General features: G+C 38.7%; 1 protein-coding gene across 2 annotated transcripts; it reads left to right on the forward strand.

Moving 5' to 3' along the window:
- The first annotated feature begins 1431 nt into the window (after positions 1-1431).
- COMMD6 (COMM domain containing 6) lies at positions 1432-19215 on the forward strand. 2 transcript variants are annotated; one of them, XM_087435975.1, is made up of 5 exons: positions 1432-1531; positions 1620-1631; positions 12709-12861; positions 17415-17560; positions 18751-19215. In XM_087435975.1, the coding sequence occupies exons 1-4, from the start codon at positions 1490-1492 to the stop codon at positions 17511-17513; spliced, it is 306 nt and encodes a 101-aa protein (XP_087292101.1). In that variant the 5' UTR covers positions 1432-1489; the 3' UTR covers positions 17514-17560; positions 18751-19215. The 2 variants fall into 2 exon arrangements, with proteins under 2 accessions (XP_087292101.1, XP_004423138.2); XM_004423081.3 differs by lacking the exons at positions 1432-1531; positions 1620-1631; positions 17415-17560; positions 18751-19215 and adding an exon at positions 16330-16658.
- The last annotated feature ends 1498 nt before the right edge of the window (positions 19216-20713 follow it).

Below are 20713 nucleotides of genomic sequence, written 5' to 3' on the forward strand. Positions count from 1 at the left end.
ATGCTGGACCTCAAAATAGGAAGGTTATCCTGGATTACCTCAAAATAGAGAGGTTATCCTGGATTACCTGGGTATGCCCAATCTAATCATTTGAGATCTTAAAATTACAGAACTTTCTCAAGCTGGAGTCAGAGAGACTTGGTGAAAGAAGATGACAGAGGAGAGATGATGCAGAAGGGAAGGTCAGAGTAATTCAAAGTGTGATGAGGACTTGACCTGTCATTAATGGCTTTGAAGATGGAGGAAGGGGGCCACAAGCCAAGCAATTCCGATGGCCTCTAGAATCTGAGAACCTGCATCCAAAGGCCAGCAGGGAAATAGGAACTGCATAGAACTGAGTTCTGCCAACAACCTCAAAGCAGATTTTCCCACAGAGCCTCTCCTGAGGAATCATTGCCATCCCACCGCCACTTTCCTAGCACAGTTCTAGATTAGAGTAGGCTGAGACACAGTAACTAAGTTCAACATGTGGTTCTTGATTAGACTCTGGTGGTGGGTAGGGTAGGGAACAGTTTTAAAGAATATTGTTGAGACAACTGAGGAAATTTGAATTTAGCCTATGTGTTAGATAAAAGTATTTTATTAATATTAAATTTCTTGAGTGTGATAGTTGTATCATGATTATTTAGGAGAATGCCCTTGTTTTTAGGAGATACATGCTCAAGTATTTAGGGATGATGCATCATTACAACCTATGTAGCTAGCGAGAGTTAAAGCAAATGTGTAAAAATGTTAAGTTGGTGAATCCAGTTGAAGGGTATATGGATGTTCATTGAACTATTTTGGGAACTTTACTGAAAAAAAATTTCAAGTTTTTCAAAATAAAAAGTTGGCGGGAAAAAATAAATCGCTTTGGATACTCTGTAGAATGGGTTTGAGATGAGTAGGAGGGAAGTGGGAAGACCAGATGGGAAGGTAATGTTGTCGTCAGATTGAGGGCTGGAGAGGCAGAGGGGATAAAAAAAAAGCATCCCCACCCCACTCCCAGCTAGGTCAGTGAAGTGAATCCGAGTGACGAAAGCTAATCATATAACTATAATTCCCACAGGCATCTCTCTCGTGGGACAAACTTCTACAGGGAAGAGGGTGTGGTTGTCCAGCACCTTTCAAATTTGGTTAGGATCAATTACTCGCGCAGCCACAGATTTGCGCTCCCGCAGAGGGCGCAATGGGCCGCAGGCAGGAAGAGTCCACCTCTACAGCGTAAGTAGGGGGAGGCGGCATCCTAAAGTTAATCGGTCCTTCCCTTCGCAAGCTATCTCCCAAATCTTCGTGCTTTTTCCCTACAATAATTTTGTTGTTGCTGAGTAGCTCCACAAAACTGATGTGTAATTGAGACTAAGGATGAGTTACACAAAGACTTTGTTTCCAGCTCCCCCTCACGTCCGCTGAGTTCGCCGGGCCGCGAGGGGCGGGGAGAGGAAGCGGAAGTGTTGGTGGCCCGAGGAGCGTCAACCTGAGTTGGTGGTGGCGTTTTTGGACCCTTGCCATGGAGGGGTCTAGCGAGCCTCCGCTGGATGCTAAGGCCGAGGTACGTCCTGGCCTGGAAGGAGCTGAGGTAGCGGGCCTTGGGGCAAGAAAGGTCATTCCCTAAATTGTATTTTCTGCTTCTGTTTCAGGTCACCACCCAGGTGAGTGAGTGGCCACCCCGCCCCGTCCTCAGTCGGCCTGGCTGGGCGAGGGGCGGGCGGCAGCACCTGGGCAGCGTCCCGCCCCTGGGAGCCGCGGGACAATGCCACCGTGAGCCTTCCCCAGCTCTCCCCCCCCCCCCCCCAGTCCAGCGCCTGTGTCCGCGAGCCTGTGACTTTCATCCCGCTGCCCTGCATTGCTCCTCCCACTTTGCACCTGAGATGGTAGCCCCTGCCGTTGTAATTTAATCTCCTGCACCCCTCCAGGCCATAGAGTACAGACCAAGTATTGTTCTCTTGATTAGGCGCCCTTTATTCGACACTAGGTACACAGTATTTTAGAATGTGAAGTATACAGAGAAGAAATTATTAAAATTTACAGATAGCACCGCGAAGCTTTTCTTAGTCTTTAAAAACAGTTATTTTGAAGGAGAGTAGACCTCTTTAACCTTTCAATGTCTATATTTTTTATGCTAGGAATAAGAATTTGAATTTTTAAGTATATCTTAGGCCTCTTTCTTTGTTCCAGGTGTTCCTGTCCTGTTCAGCTAATAAACTGTTAGGGTTTTTTTTGTGAGGAAGATTAGCCCTGAGCTAACATCCCATGTCAATCCTCCTCTTTTTGCTGAGGAACACTGGCCCTAGGCTAACATCCGTGCCCATCTTCCTCCACTTTATATGGGATGCCGCCACAGCATGGCCTGACAAGCGGTGTGTTGGTGCAAGCCCGGGATCTGAACCCACGAACCCCGGGGCCACTGAAGCGGAGCACACACGCTTAACTGCTACGCCACTGGGCCAGCCCCACCTAATAGACTGTTTTTAGACAAACTTATAACACACTTCCCAGAAGAAGAGTACTAAAACTAGAGTATTTTAGGGCGGGAGTTACCTGCGTCCATATAAAGTATAAGACAGAGGCCGGCCCCGTGGCTTAGCGGTTAAGTGTGCGCGCTCCGCTGCTGGTGGCCCGGGTTCAGAACCCCAGGCACGCACTGACGCACCACTTCTCTGGCCATGCTGAGGCCGTGTCCCACATACAGCAACTAGAAGGATGTGCAGCTATGACATACAACTATCTACTGGGGCTTTGGGGGAAAATAAATAAAATTATAAAAAACAACAACAACAAAAAACAAAGTATAAGAAAGGGCAGAGATAAGAAATAACGAGAGTGCAGGGGCTGAGAGATGTCTGTTGACTGTTCTCTGTCATCTGTCCCCAACTGCTCTTGCTGTTGCTTTTGAGGATTCCTGGGTGTAGGGGAAACTCAGAGGGATTGTAATCAACCCCCTATCTGGGTTTGCTCAGTTACTGAGTTAGTGCACTTGGACACAATTTCTCATAAATCATCGTATCTATTCACTTACACTAAATCATATATTTATTTGAGTAAGATATCCTGAAATTGAATTATACTAGATTGTAGAGTTTTAAAAATTGAACCGTTTTGGCCGGGGGTGGGGAGCATATTTAAAACACATTTATTGTCTTATAGTTCTGGAGGTCCGAAGTCCAAAATTAGTCGTGGGACTAAAATCAAGGTGTTGGCAGGGCTGTGTTCCTTCTGGAGGCTTTGGGGGAGAATCTGCTTGTCTTTTCCAGCTTCTAGAGGCTGCCTGCATTCCTTGGCTTGTGGCCTCCACTTCCATTTTCAAAGCACACCATTCCAGCCTTCTGTCATTGCATTGCCTTCTCTGACTGTGACCCTCCTGCTCCTCTCTTATAAGGATTCTTGTGATTACATTGGGCCCACCTGGATAATCCAGGAAACTCTCCCCACCTCAAGATCCTGAATTTAGTCATATCTGCAAAGTTTGTTTTTCACATTTGCGGGTTTCAGGGATTGGAACATGGACATCTTTGGGGGCCATTATTGAGCCTTCCCTTCCATGCAATCATTCACAGGTTATATGATTGTTTACACAGAAAAAGTCAAGATAATTTACAGATTATTGGAATTAATATGAGAATTTAGCAAGGTGATTCAATTGTTTTCCTATATTCAGAAAGTGGAAAAATATTTTTTAAAAAGTCATTTACAACATTAAGAAAGAAATTATAAAGTACCTTGCAACAAATGTAACAAAAGATGTTTAAAACCTTTATGAAGAAAATTATACAAAGTGATAGACTTCCAGTTTCTGGTCTGGTCTGAGGAGCTTGGAAGTCATCACTTTATCCTAAAAACAAATAAAAAGCTGAACAAACTGAAAAATCAACAACAACTCTTGGATCCATCAAAGCAGTGAGGCACACTGCCGCCCCCAAAATTGGAGAGACAGGTGAATACTGAGAATCACAACTTACCGGAACAGAAACCCCCATGAAAACCGGTGCAGGGCTAGGAAAACCTAAACTATAATTGACGAATTGCTGGAGGTTCAATGTGGACAAATTTGAGTTAGAATCTTAGGGATGCAGTCATTAGGGAGGCCTCACACTTTTGTGAGTTTTACCTCCAGAAACTCCTAAATTGAACGTTTTTATTTGCAGTTCATGATGTGTTTTTTAATGTTAAACTGCTAGACAAAATGATTATGTGTATTCAAGAGTTTTATAGGTCGAAAAAGTCCATTACCTAGCTATAAGTCTTTTTTGTTTGTAGTATATGCTTTTTAAATGTACCAGGTATAGCTAATATTTGTTTGAATTCTTCGAGTTATAGTATCTTCTTTCTTTAAATATTTCTCAGCAGTATAATCTTAGGAAGGTTAATTGGGACCACACCTCCAGTGAGTGTTCATACCCTCCATCCAATCCATCAGCATACTATTTTCTCTGCCTTTAAAAATGTACTCTAAATTCACTTTTGCTTGTTGCCACCTGAGTCCAAGCCATCATCCTTTTGCTTAGATACTGTAAAAGGCTTCCAACTGGGTCTTCTTGCTTTCCTTCTTAAATTTGCTTAAATCCAGCAATCTGGGGGAGGTTTTTGCTGTCTAAGTTAGACCAGGTCTTTTCCTTGCTCGAAGCCTTTTAAAAGATTCCTGTCACACTAGAAAAAAAGTCTTAAATATTTACCTTGGCCTAAGGGCCCTTCAAGAATGGATTCTTTATCTGTTACCAGTCTATCCCTAGCTTACGCCACTCCAGCCACATGGCCTTATTGTTCCCTGCAAACCCTCTGTCCCGAATGTTCTTTTCTCCAGATATCCATGTGGCTTTTTCCTTCACTTTACTCAGGTCTCTTTCTACTCAAAAGCCACCTCCTCAAAGAGGTCTCCCCCAAGCTGTAACTAAACAGCCTTCCTGGTCACTCTAGCTCCTTACCCTGCCTTTTTTTTTTTTTTTTTTTACAATTTTTATAACACTTACTACAACTTTATTATATATTTATTTGTTTATTGTCTATCTTCCCCATTAGAATGTAAGTTCCTGAGGTTGGGAACTTTGTTTTATTCTTTTTTATATCCCCAATGCCTAGAACATAGTACTGTTTAGTAAATACTTACTGAATATTGGGGCATAGAGACAAAGTACCTTGTCCAAAGCCACGTGGTCAGAAGGTAACAGAGCTGAGATTCAAACTCAGGTCTGTCTGACTTCAGAATCTGAGCTTCTTAGGGCCGCCCCGTGGCTTAGCGATTAAGTGCGTGTGCTCCGCTGCTGGCGGCCCAAGTTCGGATCCTGGGCGTGCACCGAAGCACCGCTTCTCCGGCCATGCTGAGGCCGCGCCCCACATACAGCAACTAGAAGGATGTGCAGCTATGACATACAACTATCTACTGGGGCTTTGGGGGAAAAACAAATAAATAAATAAAATTAAAAAAAAAAAAAAAAAGAATCGGAGCTTCTTAAATTTAACAAACCATAGTGCTATATTGTCCAGCACCAGAGGTCTAAGATTATTCATTACTTCACATTCTGATACTTAAAATCATTGTTTTGAAGTAATTCTTCATTCTCTTTTATAGACGTCTAATTAGAACTGCTCATCATAGATGAACGATTGTTCCATTGTTGCCACATTTTATTGCTTTCCTTCTTGCCACTTTTATGGTATAAGTTAAAAGAAAGATGTTTTATTGACTCACATTATCTACTGCAATTTTCCCTTTTCCCATATATGAGAAATAGTGACTTAAATTTTTGTACGGTTTATGGAGTAGTTCGTAAATGTATGGCTGTTTTTGTTCTTCTGTGTATTGTGTTAGGTACTATAAGTCACGTCAAGACGTATGAACTGCCCTAAAGGAGTTTGCAGTCTAGTGGACGTGGGGGACAGAGACAAATCCACAAATGACTGCTATTCAAGGCAGAATGTTATAAGTGCTGGGATATAAGAAGTGACATGAACATTCATAGAAAGATTGAGTAAACCAGGAAAGACTTCACAGAGCAGGTAGAATTTGAGAGGAGTTTTGAATTTTAAGTAGACATTTGAGACTTTTATTCCAGGAGGATTGAGCAGCATGAGCAAAGGTGTAAAGGCTAAAAGGTAGTTTAAAGAAAGGATATAGTTCAGTTTGAGTACAAGTGGCAAAGCTATTTGAGACCTGCTTTGAGATGACTTAAGTGCTAGGTGAATGGTTGGTAACTTAATGACCAGTAGACATTAGAGGTTTTTGTCCTGTGATAATTAGATTTAGTTAATTTGTAAGTAGTATTTTGAGTCTGTAGTCAGGACTGGAGCCGAGAAAGACTATAGGCAAGAAACTAATTAGTAAAATTTAAGGCCAGATTTTTTAAAAAGGCTTTCAGTAGGTTTGTAACAGTGAGACTGGGAAGAAGGGAATAAATGTCAGTAGCATTGGCTGAAATAAAATCTTGAGTACCTAGCAGTTCATGTATAGTTTGAGTAAGGGAGAGAGAAAAATCAGAGTTAACTGAAGTTTCAAACCTGAGTGACTTGGAAAATGGGGGTCATCAGTAGAAATGAAATGAAGATGAAAAACGTTTTTGAGAGAAGCTGATATGTGTTGGGTGTTGCAGGGCAGTTGCTATGGACTTACTAGTAGTGAACATGTTTAACAGGAAAGGCTCTCGTTCTGTATTATTTTTACTGGAGGTATTAACACTAACCAAATATGAACTCTTTTTTTGGTTACTTGTATTTCCTAAAATTTCTGTCAACTAATATAGTTCAGATTACATAGTTATGAGAATACATTTTTGATAAGTCATATATCATATTAAGTTTATTGATAGTTATTTTTAGCTAGTTATGTTTGACTTGCTTTAGTTTTATCTGATGCTGTATAACAAACCATCCAAAACTTATTTACTTAAAATGATTCTGTGGGTTAACTGTGGTTACCCAGGTGGTCTAGTTTCTAATGCTGGTCATGTCAGCTGGGGCTTCAGTCATGGAGGAGCCTAAGTGGGCTGGAAGTGAAGAGGGCTCACTCTCATGGCTGATGATGACTTGGGCTGAGAGTTCAGCTAGAGCTGATAATTGGAGTGACTTGGTTCTCCTTCACGTGGCTGCTGACATCATGGTGGCTGGGTTCCAAGAGGGAGAGTCCCAAGAGCCGCATTCCATGAAGAAGGAAGCAGACGCTTCCAGTTCTTCTAAGGCCTAGGCTCAAAGATTCCAGAATGTTTTTTCTGCCATATTCTAATGATCAAAGCACCCACAGGGACAGCTCAGGTTCATGCAGAGGGAAAATAAGCTCCACTTCTTGATGTGAGGAGTGCCACCTACGGACAGCAGCAGTGGGATTAGTTGTTGGAAGCTATCTTTGGAGACCTGTTATCACATACTCCAGAACTTCTAAGCATATTACTTCAACAAATACTTATTTGAACATTCACTTTGTACCAGATAATGTTCTAGTAGATTCAGTAGTAAACTAGATTGATAATGCCCCTGCTCTCATGGAGTTTGCACTTCTTTGGGGAGACAGACTTAACATGATTAAGTAAACATGATAATTTTAGATTATGATAAGTGCTATGAAGAAAATCAGAGTATGGATGAAGGTGCCATTAAACAGGATGAGGAAAGCTAATGACTTAGCAAACATTGTACGCTTAGACTAGAGCTAATATGAATTCTCAAGTAGAAGTTTGCTAATAACTCATGCCGTAATCAGTTTCCACATATGTAGAGTACTTAGCGCAGCGCTGTTCAATAGAACTTTCTGCGATGATGGAAATGTTCGGTGTTGGCACTGTCCACTATGGTAGCACCAGCCATGTGTGGCTGTTGAGCACTTGGTAATGTGACTGGTGCAACTGAGACATTGACTTTTTAATGTATTTATTTTTAGTTAATTTAAATAGACACATTTGGCTAGTGGCTACTATATTGGACAGCTCAGGTCTAGCATGAAGAAGATGCTAAACATTCTTGCCCCATTGCGAACCTGTCTACTTTCTTGACCTATTAGAACTTAGTTTAATTCTGAATGTAATCATGTTGAAGATAGGTATAACAAAAATGTGAAATATGGAATCAGACAAATTTGGGTTTGAATACTAACTCTACTAGTTTTGTATCATGGGATGAGTTGTTTAATCAGTCTTTTCCTCATGGCACTTTTGAGTGAGATTAATGTGGGCAGAACGCTTAACATTGTTTCTATTTGAAAACTTTCATTTAAAAAGGAGAGAACATAAAAGTGTGTATTTTGGGCCGGCCCTGTGGCTTAGGAGTTAAGTGCACGCGCCCTCCGCTACTGGCGGCCCGGCTTCGGTTCCTGGGTGCGCACCGACACACCCGCTTCTCTGGCCATGCTGAGGCCGCGTCCCACATACAGCAACTAGAAGAATGTGCAACTATGACATACAACTATCTATTGGGGCTTTGGGGAAAAAAAAAAAAGGAGGAGGATTGGCAATAGATTTTAGCTCAGAGCCGGTCTTCCTCAGCAAAAAAAAGAGGAGGATTAGCACGGATGTTAGCTCAGGGCTGATCTTCCTCACACACACAAAAAAAGAAAGAATAAAAGTGTGTATTTGTGACTCTAACTATAAAAATTACCTATAATGACTGACTGGGGGCACAGGAATGTGAAAATAGTTTTTAGGATGGTGGAGTTGTGCATGATTATTTTTCTGCTTTTCTCCTGTGTTGTGTTTTGAAAAATAAAAATTAAATTTAAACTGAAATGATCTTTATTAATTTTTCCTTTATAGATAGTTTTTATAGTGATGTTTTTATGGTACTAATAACTTCAGCTGCCATAACAACTGATTTTTAGTGTAACAGACTACAGCTAAATGCTTTGTTTACCTTTCTGTCTATATTTGCTTTCTGATTATTTTTCTTTATATTCATTTTACTTCTGGATATTTTAATATTTTTTTCACTACTAGCTTTTTTTCTTTCCATGTGTTCCTTTTTAAATAATTTTCTTCATTTTATAAGAATTTTGAAGTTACATTACTTCATTCTTAATATTCTCCAGAGTGATAAGTATGTTCTGTTCTGATTTTTTTTTTATTCTTTTATCTTTAAAATCTCCTATGCAGTTAATTCCTATTTATTAGAAAGTTTGCTTTTAATTTGCATTTAAATGTTCAGTTTAAAATTTGGGAAATTCTTATCTCATAATCCTAATCCCAGCTTTCTTTTACCCATGAATACTAATTTTGCACAGTGTGTCTTGATGACAATTCTCCCTTATTTCCTCACCTGCCAGTTTAACCATTGTAGTGGTCAGTGAATTCCAACATTGTGTTCCTTAATTGCTTTTCTGCTTGAAATGTTCTAGAAAATGCAGTTTTATTTCAGACTTTGAGTCTTATAAGCAGTGTTTACCATTTTACTGTGGACAGTAAAAATGGAACTTCTTGTATCAAGGAGTTGTACAGGCTGAATAAGTTTAAGAACTGTCCAGTTAAATTTTGGGATATCACCATTGAACTGATACAACTGATTAGATATCTCTAATCATAAATTCACTTGAATTCTTTCTGTTCTTGGATTTTTAGCCACTTATTGAATATTCCTATTTAGATATTCTCTATCACTTCTTGATAATATTTTTGGACTTAAAACATATAAAGTCCTGAGTGATACATGATACCGGCGTTCTCCCCGTCATCTGGGCTCAAATTTTTATAGTTGTCTTTGATACCTCCCATAACTATGTAGACGATCATCAAGACCTAGTGATTCATTCTTTATAGGATCAGCTTATTCCTACTTGTCACCACCTTCGTTCAGGTGCTTTCCTGGCTCATACCTGGATTATTGTTGTCTTCTTCTGCCACCAGATGAATATTTTTTCATCAGTACTTTCATATCATTCTCTGTACTCAAAAGCTTTCAGTGAGTCCCCATTGCCTAGAGGAAAAGTTTGTGACTTATATGTTTTCCACATGAGAATACTTTGAAAACCTCTGAAAACTCATACAATTTGTGAAGAATTATTGGCCTTTTGATCATTTTTGTCAGTTTTATTTTCCATACTTCCTTAAAAGAGCCTTCCACTTTAAGGCAGATAAATGTTTTATCCCTTAACTGGATATAGACTATTTTCATCTCTAGTTGGTTCTGCTTAATATTTGTTAAGCATTTATTCTTTGCCAGCTGTGTGTTTATGAAATATATAAGACACATTTTCCTCTGAATTTCAGTTCTGTTTATTCTTCAAAACTGAACTTAAAGTTACCCCTCTATAAAGCGTTCACTTGATCACCCTAGACGACAAACAATTTTTTCTTTCAACCAGAAATGTGAAATTCACTCAGTTATATCCTCCCTGCTCCCTCCCCCGCTGTATGTGCACAATAACATATATACAAAAAAGTACAAAACATACGGATAGTTTAATGAATAATTTTATTTTTTTCCAGTTTTATTGAGATAATTGACATACAACAACTCTGTATAAGTTTAAGGTGTACTGCATAATGACTTGACATACATATATTGCAAAATGATTAATTACTACAATAAATTTAATTAACCTCCATATCTTCATATAGTTACAAAAAAAATGAGTAATTTAAAAGTGAACACATCTATGTAACCACAATCAAAACTCAACAAATGGAGCATTACCAGTATCCCAGAAGTCCACCACATACCCCTCTGCAATCAAACCTCTCTCTTCCCTCTTCCCTAGAGGTAATGATTATCCTTCTGTGATAATCATATTCCTGCTTCTCTTTATAGTTTTGCCATCTGTGTATGCATCCCTCAACAATATTATATTTCCTGTTCCTCAAGTTTAAGTGAATGGAATCACATAGCTTTTGACATATTTCTTTCAACATTTTTGGTGTTGTGTAGTTGAAGTTCACTCATTTCATTTATCCATTTTGTTACTATGCCTAATAGTTTAGGGCTATTATGAATATAGCTACTAGGAACATTCTTGTATTATATATCCTGTGTATATACGCACGAGCTTTTCTAAGTTGTATTCCTAGTAATTGAATCACTGGATCACAGGATATGCCTAACTTCAGTTTTACTAGGTAAAGCCAGTTTTCCAAAAGATTGGCCCAATTTAGACTTCCATCAACAGCATGTGACACATCCTTCCTTGCCAATACTTAGAATTGTCAGACTTAAAGTTTTGCTGTTTTTGGTAGGTGTGTATTGGTATCTCATTGTGGTTTAAATTTGTGTTTCCCTGTTTCCTTTTCATATGTTTATTGGCCATTTGTAGTTCTTTTGTTATTTATCTACTATCTTTTATTTATTTATTTATCTATTTATTTATTTATTTATTTTTTTTGTGAGGAAGACCAGCCCTGAGCTAACATCCGATGCCAATCCTCCTCTTTTTTGCTGAGGAAGACTTGCCCTGGGCTAACATCCGTGCCCATCTTCCTCTGCTTTATATGGGACACAGCCACAGCATAGCTTGACAAGCGGTGCGTCGGTGGGGCCCAGGGTTGGAACTTGCAAACCCCTGGGCCTCTGAAGCGGAGCACGCGTACTTAACTGGTGCGCCACGCCCCTATCCTTTATTTTTGTATGGGAAACTTTTATTTAAAATGTATCTATACAATCTTTTTACTTACTGAACATGTTAACCTTTTATCAGCACCAGCCTGGCCTTAATGCTGTAGCTGATTGGTCCAAAGCCAGTCAGAGACAGGAGGAAATTGTGGTGCTCACACCAATCCGATCCCACCTTTTATAAAAAGAAATATATTAACAAGTCAAACTTTTTGCCCAATCAGCATTAATTTGGTAGCAAAAGGTACCGGTCAATTTATGAGTGCCTGCTATGTACTATGTACCTTTGGAAACTTTGGAAACAGACACAAAATTCCTCTACTCATGGTCTTATGTTTTAGAGTCAGTATTAAGAGCTGCATTTATCCAATCCTATCTTATGCTATGGCGGCACTGAACAATCATGGGCAGGAATTAGGTAAAAAGTATTGAGGCAGCCGGTAGTCAAGAAGCGTGTAATCTTTGGAGTCAAACAGACTTTGGTTTCAATTCTGATTCCAGAAATCTGTGACCTTGTACATATTATCTCAGCTCTCTGAAATTCAGTTTTGTCATCTGCAAAATGGAAATAATAGCCTATAATGTTATGATGATTCAGTCAGGCATTTAGTACATGTAAACTGCAGAGCACATCACCTGGCAGGTGTCCTTCATCAACAGTGATGAAATCTAAAACCACCCTAATCACCTAGTCGTTATCCTAGTGTCAGGTTTCAGGTCGAGGACTGTGGTGAGGAAAGAACTGGAATGGTTCCCGTGTGTGCCTCCATCAAGTATGAAGATAGTATATAACTCATCTTCCATTTTAGGACTTTTGGGTTGTGGAATGGGGGAAGGCATATTTGGAACAAGAAAGTGAGGTAAGAGACGGTCTAAAGCACTTGGAGTCCTCTTAAGTGCAGGAGCCAAGTGAAAGGAAAACCAGTCCTGTCACATCTTCTGTTTCCATTACACATCTGGGGGAGGTTTTTGTTTTTGCTTTTTTCCTTTTGTAATTATGACCATGTTGTTTTCTAACTTTGTTTATATCCCTTATTGCCTCTCTCCATTTTCAGTTGATTATTGCTCCCTAGCAATATTAAAATAAAGATATTTTCTTTTACTGCAACCAGTGTTGAAACTAAAAGTTGAATCTGAGAGTAGTAAAACTGAATAAATATCTGCATTCAAGGCAATGTTATTGCTCAAGTATTGTTTTGTACTGTTTCGTTACAGCTTATAGATTTTCAGTGGAAACTGGGTATGGCTGTGAGCTCGGACAGTTGCAGATCTCTTAAGTATCCTTACATTGCAGTGATGCTAAAAGTGGCAGATCATTCAGGCCACGTAAAGAACAAGTCCTTTGAAATGACAATTCCCCAGTTTCAGGTTTGTGATTTAACTCAATTTTAGTTCGTTGTTCTGTAATTGCTGCTTAAACAGACGTATAAAATCTTTTTTAAGAGAACATTTTAATTGTTTTTTATTTGCAATTGTTTCGATGTGCTTTACATTTATTAGTACACACAAAAGATCTGAATTTGTTTTCTTTGGGAATTTGATAAATTATTTTCAATATATTATGCTGAATTTGTGTCCTGTAACATTTGATCACTTTCACAGTACTCCTCTGTGAGTATACTTAGGAAATTTTCATCTTCTCTGGCAGGATATTTACTTTGCATTTAACTGTTTTATTCTTGTTCTTTTTAGGCTTACTATTCAAGAATGATAAGCTAAATGAATCTTCTCTTTGAGCAGTGTGGACCCTGAATTTTCTGACTAATGATATTTACAAAATGCAGATCAGAGCACCAGTACTCGATGACTAGTTTCATCAGCTAGAGATTTGAGTAACTCAGTAGTGTAGAGTCATGTTATCCATGTTATCATTCTACCCCTTTTCTGTAAGCAAGGAAGGAAAAAAAAAGAGGGTGGGCAAGAAATGAGATTTTCTTTTACATGTACATACACGGAAGTGTTTTGTCATTGACTAATTCAACTGGCCTTAGAGTTTTGTTTTTGTTTGTTTTGATCCCTTTGGTGAGTGAGTGGATAAGAATCCCCACAGCAGTTAGGACTTAACCATAGTGACTGAAATGGAAATATGATGAGAATTCTTTGCAAAACTCACTAAAAATATATTGATCCTAGCTTTCTTTTTTAAGAAAAGCCTCTCATATACCACTTTAGGATATTTTTAATTTTTCTTTTACAAACCACATTTTCCCCCCCCGTTTTATTGAGGTATAGTTGACAAATAAAAATTGTATATATTTAAGGTGTACCATGTGATGTTTTGGTATATGTATACGTTGTGAAATGGTTACTACATTCAAGCTGGTTAACATATCCATCATCTCACATAGTCACCTTCTTTGGGTGTGTCTGTGTGTCTGTGTGTGTGTGTGTGTGTGTGTGTGGTGAGAACACTTGAGATCCACTCTCTAGCAAATTTCAAGTATACAATACCTTATTATTAACTGTAGTCACCATATTATACAGTAGGTCTCCAGAACTTACTCATCTTATAACTGAAAGGTTGTACTTTTTGATCTGCATCTCCTCATTTCTCCCAACCCCCAGCCCTGGTAAGCACTGTCTATTCTCTGTTACTATGAGTTCCACTTTTTTAGATTCTACATATAAGTGAGATCATACAGTATTTGTCTGTCTTTGTCTCGCCTATTTCACTTAGCATAATGTCCTCCAGGTTCATCCATATTGTCAAAAATAGCAGGACTTCCTTCTTTTATAAGGATGAAAGGTATTCTGTTGTATATGTATATATACACCACGTTTTCTTTATCCACTCATCTAGCAGCAGACACTTAGGTTGTTTCCATACCTTGGCTACTATGAGTAATGCTGCAGTGAACATGGGAGTGCAGATATCTTTTTGAGATAGTGATTTTATTTCCTTTGGATGTATATCCAGAAGTGAGATTGCTGGGTTATATTGTAGTTCTGTTTTACAAATTACATTTTAAGGGTTTTCTTTCCCTTTGATTTCTTTCTTTTAGAACAGATATCTTTGCTTTACAACAAAAAATAATTGTCACAGATTCAACATTATTAATGCTAATTAGTATCTTGGAAAGAATTAGGACTTGGTTAAAAGGAAATAAATGTTGTATGTTGTGATATGTGAGTAGCTTTCAACTGAATATAAGGACCAAATCCATTTAAAAAGAGAATGTAGCTTTCAGTGCTTTTTGTAATTCACAATCCTGGCCTAATTCTTATTTTTCTGTGGAGCATTTATGCTCTCTGGATTCCACTTCTAAAATTTTTTTTTCTCATAGGAAAAAAAATCACAAATGGGGCAACTCTTTTTAAAGATAGTTTTTACATGGCTTAAAGCTAACCAGGCAAACAGAGCCTGTTTAGTCACATTATACGACTGAGGGCTAAAAATTTCAGTATTAAGATTTTGACCATCAGTATATATTTTGACCATCTGTATATATGTGTATATATATATATATATTTTGTGTGTGAGGAAGATTAGCCCTGAGCTAACATCTGTTGCCAATCCTCCTCTGTTTGCTGAAGAAGATTGGCCCTGGGCTAACATCCGTGCGCATCTTCATCTACTTTATATGTGGGACGCCTGCCACAGCTTGGCTTGATAAGTGGTGCGTAGGCCCATGCCCAGGATCCGAACCCATGAACCCGGGGTGCCGAAGCAGAGCGCACGAACTTAACCAGTATGCCACTGGGCTGGCCCCCATCAGTATATAGTTTTAAAGAAATAGTTACAGTCTGCTTCATTCCATAACAAATTTACATATAAATTAAAACAAAATACATATACTCTTAAGTAGCAAAGTAGAGAATTAAGTCCAATTAAGAAGGAAAGTACAAGGATGTCAATCTTAGACGGTATCCTAGTTGCTGAGATTAAGTTTCAAATTTGCCTCCTAGCTTCCTTCCTAGCAGGTAGAGGAGAAGAAAGGAAAAGAGAGTTTGTTTCGTCCTTCTCTTATCTGAGATTTAAATAAAGAAGATGACTTCTACAGGAGAACCACCATACCAGCTCAATTTTTAAATGAAAGAGACATAAATAAGCTTCTGCCATATAAGCTATTGTCAATGTTGAGTCTCTCTTATTGTAACTGAACCCATTTCTTAAACAAGACAGTCCCTATCACCCTGAAATGCAGCCTTTCACTAGATTAAAAGTGGTTTGAAGCCTGGGAACCAACCTATCTTTTTTTTTTTTCATCTTCATTGTCTAGGACAGTGCTGGGTATTTAATAAATCTTTCTGGTGTGATCTCAAAAGAACTTTATCATGTGCTTTTAAAAAAGTTTAGTCATGAGCTAATTATCCAACACTACAATAGTATTTTTGCTTGCAGTACCAAATTGAACCTGTTTGTTTCTTATGGTAACCTTCTAAAAATAATAGTTGATGGGGCCAGCCCGTGGTTTAGCGGTTAAGTGTGTGCGCTCCACTACTGGCGGCCCAGGTTTGGATCCTGGGCGCGCACCGACGCACCGCTTCTCCGACCATGCTGAGGCGGCGTCCCACATACAGCAACTAGAAGGATGTGCACCTATGATATACAACTATCTACTGGGACTTTGAGGAAAAAAAGGAGGAGGATTGGCAATAGATGTTAGTTCAGAGCAGGTCTTCCTCAGCAAAAAGAGAAGGATTGGCATGGATGTTAGCTCAGGGCTGATCTTCCTCACAAAAAAATAAAAAACAAAAATAATAGTTGAAGATGTAATATTAAAATGCAAACTTAATACGTATGTTATATAGACTCTGGTGGTCAGATATAATTAAAAGAATTACTTAAATATCCTGTAAAAGAAAATTAATGTTATTTTTCCTCTTTCTCCCCAGAATTTCTACAGACAGTTCAAGGAAATTGCTGCAATTATTGAAACTGTGTGAAAACTGATTGCTATCATCATTCTAAAATCGTGGACTTCACTTTCTTCAACAGAACTGCATAAGGATCAAATGATATTTATTGAATGAAAATTGAACTTTTGTTTTTTCATTTTTTTAAATAAAAAATCAGACAAACAGGAATTAGACAATGGTGATGGATTCACAACTTTGTGAATATACTAAAAGCCACTGAATTGAACACTTTAAAGGGTGAACTCTGTGGTATGTGAATTACATCTCACTAAAAAAATAAATCAGGCAAATAGTTGATTGATTAATCTTGAAGACAACACAAGTTTATGTATTAGACCAATAGTTTTAAAACTTACTGGTAATGCTACCCATTTTATAGACAAAATCTTATGTGGAGTCCTATATATAAAGTATATGTAACTGAAAAAGTAGTATTTGATTAGGATAACATTACAAATTCAATTTTATAACATTTACTTATTATAAAAGCAATCTGTGAGAGGAGTGGGCTGCTCCTTCTCAAACTTTTTTTTTAATTTTTATTTTTTTTACAGATTGCTGGGCCCATACCTTAAGAGGTCTGGGATAGGACCCAAGGATTTTAATTTCTGTTTTTTGGGTTTTTTTTTGCTGGGAAGGATTCACCCTGAGCTAACATCTGTTGCCAATCTTCTTCCCTTTTTTTTTCCTCCTCCCCAAAGCCTCAGAATATACTTGTATATTCTAGTTGTACATCCTTTTTTTTTTTTTTTTTGTGAGGAAGATCAGCCCTGAGCTAACATCCATGCCAATCCTTCTCTTTTTGCTGAGGAAGACCAGCTCTGAGCTAACATCTATTGCCAATCCTCCTCCTTTTTTTCCCCAAAGCCCCAGTAGATAGTTGTATGTCATAGTTGCACATCCTTCTAGTTGCTGTATGTGGGACGCCGCCTCAGCATGGCTGGAGAAGTGGTGCGTTGGTGCGCGCCCGGGGTCTGAACCCTGGGCTGCCAGCAGCGGAGCGCACGCACTTAACTGCTAAGCCACTGGGCCGGCCCTGTACATCCTTCTACTTCTTACAGGTGAGCTGCTGCCACAGCCTGGCTACTGAAGACAAGTGGTGTGGTTCCGCACCCAGGAACCGAATCCGGGCCGCTGAAGTGGAGCGCGCCGAACTTTAACCACTAGGCCATCAGGACTGGCTCCCTTCTCAAACATTTGAAACCAGGTTAGGATTGACCATTGCCCCCTTATATTAGCCAAGCATTGAGTTGTTTCTGTTATTTATATTTGTAGAAAGTTCAAATACATGCACAGGGTTAGAAAAAGAAGTTTTAACCTGAGTTCTGTATACAACTGAGTTAACCTGGTAGCACAAGTTATTGTGTTAGATGATCTCCGTTGAGTTTAAATTTATAAACCAGTTGTTAAAGTATCTTATAAAGCCGCAGCAGTCAACACTGTATGGCATTGCTTAGAAATAAGCAAATAGATCATTGGAATAGACTAGGTGGCCTAGAAATAGACCAAGACATTTGGGACAAGGATGGTATTTCAATTGGGTGGGAAAACGTGATTTATTTAATAAATGATACTAGCAGTCACAATATATGCAAAAGTAAATTCCAGATGGACTAATGACAAATATAAAAGATAAAAATTAAAAGTTTTACAGAATATTTATGTTAACTAAGTCTTTGGGAAGACGTCAACTCCACAGCTATAGTATAAAAAATATATTTGAAATATAAGAATTTAAAAAATACATGTGGAAAAAAATGGGCCATAAACAAAACCAAAGACGAATTTAGACTGATGTATGAGTTAGTTCTTGGTCTGGAAAATAAATTGCTTTAAACATTTCTAGTAGGAAGAGATTTTCTATAAGAAATGAGATGCTCACTAAACTGTCAGAAAGATGGAACAAGTCAAGAGAAATCGTTGCTGGCTTTTAGAAAATCCAGTAGTGCAGGAATTTCAGGGAAGGCCTCTGCCAGTAATCTCTGCACAATGCAGAACATCACCTGGAAGCCACTGTACACGCCATTTCTGCCATCTGTCAACATGTGTAATGAAATAAAGGCCGCTTGCTTTCTTCACCCTTCCTAATTTCACAATGAGAGTGCCTGTCATTGGTGGACGTTAAACCAGGACCCTGTTGAGACAGGAATCTGGTCAATAGAGTTTCTAGGCTTTTAGCACCTATAGAGGGGAGATTTAGAAGAGCAAGAGCTGTGTATTCTTACTCTGCTGACAGAAATAGGAGGTATTAGGGTCTTTTCACAAAGTGAACATACATCATATAGAAAGTTCACAGCCCAGAATTTCAGTTGAGAAATATAGCCTTTGGAATAAAGACACCAATATGTAATGATATTTGGCAAAGTAAGCTAAATGCTCTTTGTTTCCTTTGGGCAGACAGGAAGATTGTGTTTCCCAGCTTCCCTTGCAGTTAAGTTGGGACCTCATGATTGGGCTGTGGAAACTGGACAGAAGTGTCCTAAGCCACATCCAGTCTTTGTCATAAATCTTTACTTGTCATCTTCCAAGCCCTCTCCCATCCTTGGCTGCGGGAAATGAAGGACTCTGAGCGAAATCATAAGATGGACCCCTGAATTACTACTGGAGGCAAACTCAAAATAACAGCCTGACTTGTATCAGACAGTGGTCTGAGCTCGAAACAAACTTGTGGTAAGCTGGTGAAATTTTTGGAGTGTTTGTTAACAACAGCAACTGAGCATACATTTGAATAACTCAAGATGTATGCATGAAGATTTTTTGTCTTAGTGTTTCCAGTGGCAAAAAGCAAAATAAAGGAAACAATAACTGTCAATAAAGAAATGGTTGAATAAATTTGGCATATCTATGCTATAGCATATCATAGACCTGCTAAGATTTGCCTTTGAGATATCAATACATATTGTCGTGTTTTATAAAACAGTGTAAAAATGCATTCATATATATTTGAATACTTAATGGAAAATTAGGAAAGGTATAGAAGGATGCCTGCCAGGTTGTAAACATTGGTGGAGAGGGTATCTGGAGAGGGAGAGGAAGAGCAATAAAAAAATTTCTTTTGTTTAAGTCCATGATACATTATAAAACATATATAGCATGGTTTTAAAAAATACTTGAGAGTATATGATTTAAAGAAATACTTGTTTTTAAGTATGCTTTTGAAAAGTTCTTATAGTTCTTTTTATGGTATAATGTTTTCTTATTTCTTTTAATTTAACAAATATGTAGTGTTTAGAAACAGGATTGTTTGTGAAGTGCCTCCCCAAACCGGGATGGACCCCTGAAATACATCAGATGTAGGCCTAGCTGTGCTATAGAAATCATGACCCCAGCTGGGTCTAACATTTTGGCTGGCACCACTGCAAGAAATTTCATTTTTCCTCAACTCTGTTTCCTCTTCTGATCCTCCATGTTGAAAATGTATGTCCTCTTCACACCCTGTCAGCATTTCCACAGGTCTCCTATGTGAATGCACTGTCTGTCTTTGTCCTCTGCTAAGTGGCACTGCTGTGAGGAGGCCAGGACCACTGCCTGCTGCCCACCTGTGTCCTCAGATCCCACCAGCTTGAAGAGTTAGATGACTGAGAGAGTTAGAGTCATTTGTGCTCACCAACTGCCGGCAGACATACTCTATTCCCCACCCTCTGGATAGTAGCACATTCATGATTCTAGGATAATGAGAAGCCAAAGGCCCCTTTCTATCCCTTCCTCTATCCTGTGGGGCACCAACTTCATTGTACTCCCAGAAATCAAAGTAGAACACCCCCCTCCCCTGCCATCTGGGTTAAAACGACATATTTTCCTTCCCAAACTGTGCATAGGGTCTCTCCATCTCCCACTCACCTGAGTTTAACACCTTCCACTCTCCTCCCCTGCCCCGTTTGCAGTGTTGAAGGTTGTATGCAAAGAGGCCCCAAGTGAGCCCCTGGTTCAGACACTGGGGGGGATGGATTTGATGAGAATAAATTTAAGTTGCATGTTTAAATTTATCTTTTAATTTAAAAGGCAGGTTTTAAAAATAATAGAGTTTTATATTGTTTTCATTGCAAATGTCTATGTTTGCTTATTATGAGTTTAATGAGCTTCAGTGGGCTGGCCTGGGAATTAACCACTGTTTGTAATAACATTTCTGTGGGGAAATGTGTTTCAAGTTTCAAACACTTGACTTAAATGTAAACTTTTAGAAAATAACTCAATCTCAAGTTGAAAATGTACTAATGAGCTTTTAGTTTCCAAAAGGAAATAGATTGCCCCTGAGCTCATTAAGCAAAATCCAAGTATTTTCATACATTCTGCTACAGAGACAAGTTAACATCAGATTTATGTGGAAAGAAGGCAAAATAGTCATATTTACTTAAAGGGA

The sequence above is a fragment of the Ceratotherium simum genome, chromosome 10, assembly GCF_057802395.1.
Source record: "Ceratotherium simum simum isolate JZ-2026a chromosome 10, ASM5780239v1, whole genome shotgun sequence".
NCBI lineage: Eukaryota > Metazoa > Chordata > Mammalia > Perissodactyla > Rhinocerotidae > Ceratotherium > Ceratotherium simum.

Coding starts and splice junctions, on each gene's coding strand:
- COMMD6 (XM_087435975.1), top strand. CDS start 1,490: ATGGAGGGGTCTAGCGAGCCTCCGCTGGATGCTAAGGCCGAG. Junction 12,862..17,414: donor TGACAATTCCCCAGTTTCAG/GTTTGTGATTTA, acceptor TACTTCTTACAG/GTGAGCTGCTGCCACAGCCT.